We start from the raw sequence: 9,731 nt of genomic DNA, 5'->3' as shown, positions 1-9,731 counted from the left end.
TAGTGCTACTACCCAACTAATGGGGGGTCTGTACTAGGTAGGCTGCATGCCCTATCAATTCACAAACGTACTTTAAGTCCTACCTCTGTCTCAAAAAAGAATAGATTATGGTAGAGTCAAATTATATTAATTCTGATTAAGTTTTAAAAAATATTATCGTCACTCATGACTCCAAATAGATATTACTCTAAAAATATATTGTATAACAAATCTTATAGTATAACAATAGCAAAATAACCATCCTAGAAATTATTTTCCAGAGAAAATTGTTGGCTTAATAATAAAACGACATGTGTAATCTAGGTATCTAGTTTCAAGGGAGATTGGCTGCCGAACAAATAGATTTATATCTTTTCCAAATGAAGACAAATGAAAATAAATGTTATTTTAAAATTATAGAGCTCGGTACGACCTGAAACTTTATAGTTGCTGACTAGTTTTATTTAAAATTGTTTAGAAGCTTAAATTTACATTTTTAAGTTCTCGTATTTTGATTTCTCAGTTTTTTAGTTTTTCAAATGATCTCAGATGGAAACATTCCATTACAAAAGTTAAAGTGCTAGATGAGATCTAAAATTTTATAGTTGATTTTTAAAAGTTCATACAAAGCGATAACATCATATATTTGGTCACAAGTAAATGTGTGGTGTGGTGGTAGGAGGGTTTGGTTGATGTAAGAGTTCTTGCATTCGAATCCTTGAAAAAAGATGAATGATTGAGGCTTGCCACCCAGCAACCAAGGCAATAATAGCCTAATGGGCAAACAAAAAAAATATTTATTAAAATAAAATTTATGATGTTTTCTATCACCCCCAACAGAACTTTTACTTAAAACTCTAGAAACCAAAAGGACAGATCTTAAGATTGAACTAACAACAATTAACGAAGATGGATTGAGGCTGTAAAAGAAAAACAAATTTTAAGTTAGTTTGCCACACTTGGGGTAAGTAATTTCGGACTTTGTTTCCCCTTTTTATGTAAGAACAGGAGGGGGCAGGCCCCTGTGTTTACAATGTCCTCCTGCGCAGAAGTAGTGTGACAACACTGGCAAGCACCTCTTTGTTTTGCGCCAATGTGTGGCAGCAACAAATAAATTGTTTTGATTCCCAGCAGATGAAGGGACGTATTTGAATTTGTCAAGGATGGAATGATATGACTATTGACGAGCTAGTCTACCAAGTGGTAGGTGCAGTCCCCGTGTGTGTTTTGCAAAGTCTGTTTGCTTGTCTGAAGATATTATTTGCTAATTTATTATAAGAAAAAAAATAAACAAGCTCTACCGCCGCCAGTTGTATACGACACTTTGGCTGCTTGCATGCATCCATCTTGTTTGCCCGTTTGCTAAATGCTATGCATGATGGACGCAAGAGGCCAAGGCACATGCATGCATGCATGTTGGCGCCTAGCTAGCTAGCTAGCTAGCGATCGAGGTAGTCTCGTCACACGAGACACATACACATGCATGCTACTGTAGCTAATTAATCTAACCGGCACACCACAGCTGATATCCATCGATCACACACTAGATATGATCGAAGCCCATCGATCTTGTATCAACACTGCTTACTGCTCCGAGATATATACATGCATGGAACACGGGTTAGGGTGTGTTTGGATTATATTTGACGCTAGCTAGCTAGTTAGTTGACCAAATCAGATTTTGGTCATATGGCTAAATCAGGTGACCTGAAATTTGGTTACGTTGCATGCATGTGTTTGGTGGTACAAAATTTTATACAAGTACAAAAATGGAGGGGTGGATCCATCAATATGGCTAGTGCTAGCTGCCGCCATACAAGTAGTGCTGGGCCGATTTGTCCTGGGCTAGCTCCTGGCCTCTCTTTAAATATAAGTCCAGACCATGGGAAATAATGTGCACATTGACTAGCAGCAGCAAATCCACGTCGTAGGCCTTAATTTGCAGTCCGTTAGCGTATACCCAAACGACTACATGCACAGGCCGGCGCTCGCTAGTCCCAGTGCCAGCTAATGGCAGTACGGAGCGCTGCTATTTACGAGGGCTTAGAGCATCTTAGCAAAAACACCCAGCTGCTTAGTGGGTAAAAAGTGAACTATTCTTTCGCCTTTTACTAAAGAAAAAATAAGAATACCTCCCTTATTTTTTTACTATTTTAGTACAATATATGCATCATACCCCTTATTTTCCTTATTTTTGAGTACAATATAAGCACTATACCCCTTTTTTTAGGGTTCTTTCTCTTTGTTGAGGAGCCCAGAAAATTAATACAATTTGTTTATTTCTCTTTCTTGAGGAGGAGCCCAACAAATTAATACAATTTTTTTTTTTTTGCAAATTTGTTCATCCTCTTTGATGAGCCCAAGAATGTAATACAAGTTTCATTTTGACATTTGTTTAGGAGGAGCCTAACAATTTAATACAAGTTTTGCTTTACAATTTCTCGAGTAGAGGCTCTTTTCTTAAGTTGTTTTTAGCGAATACTAGACAATAAGGTTGATGTATATTCAAGAGTAAAGTGCATTGGGACCTTTATTTGGTTTCAATACCTAATCTCACAAATCACTCGTTTTTTCTTGACTTATTTTGCCGTTTCATCCTGTCCCTAGTTGCTCACTTTGGCTAGGTTGGCGGTGTAGACTGTAGACTGGCGCTAGCGGTAAGATAAACTATTTGCAAGTTTAAGAAGTGAAATGAGACGCAACAGGATAAATTAGACCCAAACGAGCGATTTGCATGTTTAAGAAACAGAAAATGACACAAACGGACCGTCAGTAGGCTTCACTCTATATCCAACTTGCTTTGCTGTTGATGTTGGAGATTTCCCAAACAAAACAGAAGAAAAAAGAATAAACGCGCCTCACAATATGTTGGGCCGATTAGTAAAAAAAAATGGTTGGGCCGGTTTTGTCCTGGCCTTTCCGTAAAGCCCGGCCCACGACAAAATGGGAGACGGGAAAAATCTCGCCCTCTCCCTTCCAGGTCTCCCCGACGTCGAGGTTTTAGCTCCACCACGAGCTCCCACTGACCGCCACCGCCGCGATGATCTCCCTGCTCCGCCGCGCACTCGCCTCGTCTCCGGCCGCCACCTGCCGGAGGCCCCTCCTCGCCGCGCTCCTCTCTCCGCCATCGGCACCTCCCGGCCCATGCCAGGCGCCCACGCCAGGGTCGCCGGCGCCGCCGAGGCGGGCGCTCCACGGCTCGCCGAACCCCCTGGGGTTCAGGTCCACCCCCGCGTCGTGGACCAGGCCCGGACCGGGGGAAGGCGTGGGCGTGGATACGGGGGCTGAGGAGGGGCTGGAGATCGCGAGGCTGTGGATCTCGCCGCGGATCGTGGAGAAGCTCGCGGCGCGGGGCATCACCAAGCTCTTCCCCATCCAGGTGCTGCCTCTCGCGTGGTAATTGGATGATGATGCCGTCTGCCTCAGTTTGGTCTGATTTTGAATGGAAATGGTACTCTCGTCCTTTTAAAAGCTTCCGAGTTGTTAGGATCATATGATGTAAATGAAATTACCCGCTACTGAAACGCTAGTTTTAACTGAGTTCCATGGAATCGCTTCGTGGAATGGAGGAGAATGCATTTCTTAGTTTTGTAACATCAGGGTTGTCTAGTACTATAATACTGATATGATGTAAACTGCGCTTCTGATACTGTGCTCTGCAACCTCTTGATGCGTTTGCAAATTCGAACAAAAACACATGTCTAGTTTGATTTCAACTGTGATTTTGGTTCGAAACCTGTGATATTGTAGCATTGCTCGGAACTATTGTGCTGGAATCATTAAAGTATAACGGAGCCCTCTGTCATTCTGCTGTATCGTTCCTATGAACCTACACCAGGTATGAGCTGCCTATTTAGTAAACTGCTAAGTCAAAATGGTGGTTCAATATGTTCTGACCTAAATGTTAATCAACTCGAAGGATCCAGAAGTTCAGAACAAATGTCATGCATCTGCTCCTATTTCCTGCTCCACTGAAAAGGTGCTGTATATATAACTATGCTGGGTTCCCAATCTGATTCAGTTCATGCTATTTTTCTATCCAGAGGGCTGTTCTTGAGCCAGCAATGCAAGGAAAAGACATGATTGGCCGTGCTCGAACAGGGACAGGGAAGACCTTGGCTTTTGGTATTCCTATCATGGACAAGATCCTCAGTCACAACGAGAAGAATGGGTTTGTTTCTCTTTCACATTTGGAGTTCTTTTAATTTATCTACCAGGGAGATAGAATATATTGTAATAATTGCATAGTGTGATGCATGCAGTAACGGTAGGAATCCTTTAGCCATAGTCTTGGCTCCAACAAGAGAACTTGCTCGGCAGGTTGAGAAGGAATTTAGAGAATCTGCTCCCTTGGACACCCTCTGTGTCTATGGAGGTGTGCCTATCAATCAGCAAATGAGAGTTCTCAACTATGGTGTTGACATAGTGGTCGGAACTCCAGGTCGTATTATTGATCTTCTCAGAAGGGGTGTTTTAAACCTTTCACAAATCCAGTTTGTGGTTCTAGATGAAGCTGATCAGATGCTGGCTGTGGGTTTCGATGAAGATGTTGAGGTGATCATGGAGCAGTTGCCGCAGAACCGTCAAAGTATGCTGTTCTCTGCAACAATGCCTAGTTGGATAAGAAAGATTTCGAACAAGTACTTAAATGATCCAGTTATAATTGACCTTGTGAGTGACTTCTTTTCTTATTTTCCTGTGAATTTTATCTTACTTTCTCTTAGCTTGTCTTGAAGTCCTGCATTGAATAGATCTTCCTGGGAGTAGAAACATTATTGAACCATCTGATGAGTATCAAAGCTTTCCTTTATAAAAAGAATACCATCAGCACCTGAACTTTATCTGGATTTCTTCTCAGCACAGCATAGCTACATTCTAAGGGGCATTCCCTGACATTTTCTTCCCGTCTTCCTCAGGTTGGTGACTCAGACCAGAAATTACCTGAAGGAATCTCTCTCTATTCCATTGCCTCTGATAACTTCGGGAAGCAATCAATTCTTGGTCCTTTGATTAAAGTGAGTATCCTCTTAAGTGCACATGTGTTTTATGATTTACATGCCATAAACAGTTCATAACCATTTCCACGTTCACATCACTAGGAGCATGCCAATGGTGGAAAATGCATTGTGTTTACTCAAACTAAACGGGATGCAGATAGATTGGCATATGTCATGGGAAGGAGTTATCCATGTCAGGCACTACATGGGGATATTTCACAGAATCAAAGAGAGAGGACACTCTCAGGATTTCGTGATGGTCGTTTTAATATCCTTGTGGCAACTGATGTCGCAGCTCGTGGATTGGACATACCCAATGTTGATCTAGTAAGTGACCTGGGGTATACTTATAGAAATATTTAGCGCACAAACTTTTTCATTGTCTAGAAAATACGCCTGCTGACTCTTTTTATGTGCATAGTTTTGAGTTATTCCCCTTATTTATTCAGGTGGTACATTATGAGATTCCAAATACCTCGGAGTTATTTGTTCACAGATCTGGGAGAACTGCACGAGCAGGGAAGAAAGGCAGTGCAATTTTAATATACACATATGAGCAGACTAGAGCTGTAAGGGTCATCGAGCAAGATATAGGATGCAGGTTCACAGAGGTAGGGTAATTTAGTTACCATGCATATCGAATCCTGATCAAGTTATTTTTATAGTTGAGATGATATGTGGAAAGTTATCCATTTATTTCTTTTTGCCGCTTGCAGCTTCCCAAGATGCCAGTTTCAGATGAGGCTGCAGACATGTTTAATGTCACGAGAGATACTCGCTCTAGATCAGCTGGAAGCAGAAGAACGGGCGGACCTTTTAGCCGTGAAGGTTATGGTGGCTTTGGAGACCATCGTTCCAGCAGTTTTGGTGATTTTGGTGGTTCCTCTGACCGCAGTGGTGGATTCCGTGACTCAGGTTCAAGGTACCGCGGTGGATCTGGAGGTTTGAGACGATCGTCCAGTGAGTTAGGCAGGCCTAGTTTCAGTCGTTCTGATAGATTTGGCGACTTTGGAGACAGTGACTTCAGCAGACGTGGTAACACTGACTTTGGTCGTTCCCGGAGCTCTGATGATTCAGGCTCCTCACGTTATGGCAGAGGTTCTAGTGGGTTCGGCACTTCAGGTTCCGGCAACCTTGGTGGCTTCAAGGATTCCAAGCGATGAATGGGATAGGGGTTTCTTGTACAGCTCTGAGCCTTTTCTAACACCCGTTGTTTCTTCCTTGCCTGAGCAAACCAGCAGCAGCACTTCATTGTGCTTTAGCCCCTGATCAGGAGTAGTTTGGTCGTGTAGTGTAGGGTTGTTTCAGAACTTTTGTTCTTTGAAGCAAGGTTGTTTCGTAACCTGTATCACTGTATGTTGATATGTTCTGATTCTGTTCTCTTTAATAATCCGATGAAAGGATGGCTTTTGGTTTCTTTTCATGTACCGTACCAGTGTATTGCTTGTAGAGTTGTTCCATGATCTCAACTGTCACAAAACCCAGACCCTCCCTCTCTCTCTCTCTCTCTCTCTCTCTCTCTCTCTCTCTCAGAATCTAATATCTAAGGCGATGTAGTTGGATTCGCATCAATCCACATGTGTTGTGGTGGATTGGATTAGAATTTAAACTAAATTCTACTCCAACACATGTGGTAGATTGGATTAGAACTTAAACTAAATTCCACTTCAAGATTTAAACCCTCCCGTAGAGAGCCGCGAGGCTACCAACAACCACAAGCGCAGATGGGCTGGGCCGAAATGGTCGAGGGCCCGAGAAAAAAAAAACGAACAAAAGTGCACGGGCTCTCGCTTTCCTGCCAGAAAAGGCTCCCATCCGGCCATCCCACGCACGAGGCCACGACGGCGACGCACTGGATTGGGTTGGGACAGAACGAGCGACGGCGAGGAGACGGCGATAAGATTTGCCACACCTCGGTCTGTAGCTGGGAGACCGCACGGACGGCGGCGAGGGGCTCCAGCAAGGCGGCGTCCACGAGTCAAGAGCAGCCCACACAGCAGCAGCGGCAGGTCCGCTGATGCCAGACTCCCCCCAGCTCCACCACCCACCTTCCCCTCCCGCGCCGCCGCCGCCGCCACCGGCGGCCAGCTCAACACCAGCCTCGCCAGCGGCAGCAAATGCGCAACCCACCCTGGTACTCCCCTGCAGGCAGCAGGCGACCACCATTTCTTCTTCTCGTCTCCTTTTCCGCGGGAAAAAAAAATCGGATCTTTGCTGAGGTTGCTGCTTCCATTGTCCCGTTGTCCAGATTGAGACTGCGGCGAAGCTGAGGATGATCATCAAGGGCGTGCTCGGGCGGTACCAGCGCTGGAACCCCGTGCACCCGACGGCCGGCTCCTTCTGGGGCGTGGGGCTCGGCCTCGGTTGCGGTGTCGGCTGGGGCCCCGGGTTCGGACCTGAGGTCATTGGGTACGTCGGCGCCGGGTGTGGCGTGGGGTTCAGCGTTGGGTTCACGCTCGCCGGCGTCGGCATCGGCCTGCCGCAGCACGGCCTCATCAGGAACCACGAGCACGGTGGTAATTAGTTATGCTCTGTTCTTAATTTGTTCCCTTCAAAAAATAATCATGAGGTTGATGTTGGTGGGACTAATTATTGGATTTAGTGGGAGTTTCAGTTAGTGCAGTTCTATATTTCTACTTGATTTTGTGAGAAATATAATGAAAATCTGGGTCAAGTAGAAAGTAATTGGCGAAATCAAATGTGTTTTTAGCAGCATGGTTGCCATGCCCTGGAGGGGATCTTCAGTCAACCATGCTGCACCTGTCCTTGTTCATGTTTTTATACATAGGATTCCCTTCAATCTAACATGAACTGTGGTTGGTGCACATGAATTAGCAAAAACTGATAGTATATTATCATTACTAATGCACATTAATTCGCAGGCCTCTGTGCCCAATTGTTTGCTGCTATTGCTATCCCCAACCTTTGTATACAAGCATCTGTCACATGAATGACGGATCCACCTTCTGAACCTTACCTGTAGGTTTTGCAAGTAACTTCCCTGTTGATTCAGCAAGATTTTACACCATAACCATCATCAGAAGTTTGGTATGGGATGCCATCAGCTATGCAGGTAATGTGTTGGCTTTGAGGAAAGAATCTCGACAGAAGCTTCTGAGGTTCCAGGACAACCCTCCGGTATCAGGAGGAGTTGATCTGCCGAAGCTGGGGAAGGGCGTGTCAAGTAGCATCAGGTCCACAGTGGAATGCATCAGGGCCTTCAAAGATCAGCACTGGCCTCCTTAAAAGACTCATGGGCAATCAAGGCTGGTTTTAAGTTACAGGGTATCACCATGGAAACTTAAAAATGGCGATATACCAATTTTTGTTTGTTTTGGTATGAGTTTTTCCCCGGCTTATGGAAGGGGAAAGTAGTTATTCTAGCTTATGGAAATGTAGTCTGCATCCTAGATATTTTTTTATGCAGATGCATATGTAAATATGATGGCTGCTATTTTGCTCTTTAATTATTCATCAAGCACTCTGTAACAGGGATGTAGCGTGAAATATTCCACTAATATTGTACTCCTCTCAAACCATGTAACCTACATTTGTATTAGTGTAAGTACTCCTTACCATTGAACTTGGATGCCGTGGAAGTCAGAAAGTGTATTATTGAAACATGACTTCAGTGCACTCTTGGACATTTTAACAGCTTCAGGTTGTTTGGAGGCGAGCAAATGATCGAGATGGCTCAAGGATTGTCTGAAGATGGTGGCCGGGTTTGCAGTACACGGCATGGAACTGGAGCTTGTAGGTGACTACTAGCTGGTGCTTCTTTTTTTTTATGAAAACCAAATTTTCATTTATGAACAGCAAGAAGCTGTAAGTAACCGTACAGAGGGTAAGGTTACAATGTTCAGAGCTTGAAGAACAGGGCAGGGTCATGTGTTACATTTGAGCAGAAAGCCTGGAAAGGCTGCAAAATGTCTGAAGTAAGGGTCAGAGCCTGTCTAGCTAATAGATCCGCTTCTTCATTGTTTTCCCTGCTAATCTTGTAAGTAGTAATTGTTGAGTTTTGGGAAAAAGCATCAAATTCCTGTGTGTAGTAACACTGCGAGCTACTACTTGAAAGCAACAGCCATGGCTAGGAGTTTGCTCTGCTTGCAGATGCACTTGTTGTTTTCCTGAACTTTTCAAGATTCGTGGGCACGCTCGTTGCCTTGTCTGAAAACACATAGTTCCTCGGAAATGCTTGTCTGTATGTGTGACCAGCCGCCGCTGGTCTCTTCGTCTGGTCTGATTAGCCGCGGCTTTGTGGTTGTGGCGCTTGCCATGTATGCATGCCGGTGCTAGCTGTCATGTGATGCACAGGAGGCTGCCTATCAGTGCGCATGCTGAGGCCTTGTTTAGGTCAAACAAAATTCAAAAAATTTTCAAAATTTCTCGTGACATCGCATCTTGCGGCATATGTATGGAGCATTAAATATAGATTAAGAAAATAATTAATTGTACAATTTGTTTGTTTACTTCCAAAAAATTTTGCAAAATAGGAATAGTAGTACTTTCGTTTGTATTTGACAAATATTATTCAATTATGGACTAACTAGGCTCAAAAGATTTGTCTCGCCAATTTCGACCAAACTGTGCAATTAGTTTTTATTTTCATCTATATTTAATATTCCATGCATACGTCTAAAGATTTGATATGACAAGAAATTTGAAAAATTTTGCAAATTTTTTGGTGAACTAAACAAGGCCTATATTTGTGGGACGAATTGTTAAATACAAGATCTAAACCACGAGCTGCCTCAG

General features: G+C 43.7%; 2 protein-coding genes across 4 annotated transcripts; both read left to right on the top strand.

The window, feature by feature from the left end:
• Positions 2,955–6,399, top strand: LOC8079918 (DEAD-box ATP-dependent RNA helicase 53). Of its 3 annotated transcripts, none has more exons than XM_002461400.2 (7): positions 2,955–3,358; positions 4,023–4,150; positions 4,242–4,650; positions 4,896–4,994; positions 5,079–5,303; positions 5,426–5,587; positions 5,693–6,399. In XM_002461400.2, the coding sequence occupies exons 1-7, from the start codon at positions 3,020–3,022 to the stop codon at positions 6,137–6,139; spliced, it is 1,809 nt and encodes a 602-aa protein (XP_002461445.1). In that variant the 5' UTR covers positions 2,955–3,019; the 3' UTR covers positions 6,140–6,399. The 3 variants fall into 3 exon arrangements, with proteins under 3 accessions (XP_002461445.1, XP_021310608.1, XP_021310607.1); XM_021454933.1 differs by having other exon boundaries at positions 3,223–3,375; XM_021454932.1 differs by having other exon boundaries at positions 3,223–3,430.
• Positions 6,811–8,597, top strand: LOC8079917. Its single transcript, XM_021452371.1, has 3 exons — positions 6,811–7,110; positions 7,225–7,492; positions 7,960–8,597. The coding sequence occupies exons 1-3, from the start codon at positions 6,994–6,996 to the stop codon at positions 8,220–8,222; spliced, it is 648 nt and encodes a 215-aa protein (XP_021308046.1). The 5' UTR covers positions 6,811–6,993; the 3' UTR covers positions 8,223–8,597.

Source organism: Sorghum bicolor, chromosome 2 (genome assembly GCF_000003195.3).
Source record: "Sorghum bicolor cultivar BTx623 chromosome 2, Sorghum_bicolor_NCBIv3, whole genome shotgun sequence".
In the NCBI taxonomy this organism is placed as follows: domain Eukaryota; kingdom Viridiplantae; phylum Streptophyta; class Magnoliopsida; order Poales; family Poaceae; genus Sorghum; species Sorghum bicolor.
Note: the sequence above shows the minus strand (reverse complement) of the source record. Positions and strands in the feature narration are given on the sequence as shown.

What these genes read in the sequence shown, in the direction of transcription:
- LOC8079917 (XM_021452371.1), top strand. Translation starts at nt 6,994, where the DNA reads ATGCCAGACTCCCCCCAGCTCCACCACCCACCTTCCCCTCCCGCGCCG. An exon ending in CAAATGCGCAACCCACCCTG is followed by an intron (nt 7,111 to 7,224) that starts GTACTCCCCTGC and finishes CCCGTTGTCCAG; the next exon opens with ATTGAGACTGCGGCGAAGCT. An exon ending in CAGGAACCACGAGCACGGTG is followed by an intron (nt 7,493 to 7,959) that starts GTAATTAGTTAT and finishes CCTTACCTGTAG; the next exon opens with GTTTTGCAAGTAACTTCCCT.
- LOC8079918 (XM_002461400.2), top strand. Translation starts at nt 3,020, where the DNA reads ATGATCTCCCTGCTCCGCCGCGCACTCGCCTCGTCTCCGGCCGCCACC. An exon ending in ATCCAGTTATAATTGACCTT is followed by an intron (nt 4,651 to 4,895) that starts GTGAGTGACTTC and finishes CGTCTTCCTCAG; the next exon opens with GTTGGTGACTCAGACCAGAA. An exon ending in TTCTTGGTCCTTTGATTAAA is followed by an intron (nt 4,995 to 5,078) that starts GTGAGTATCCTC and finishes TCACATCACTAG; the next exon opens with GAGCATGCCAATGGTGGAAA.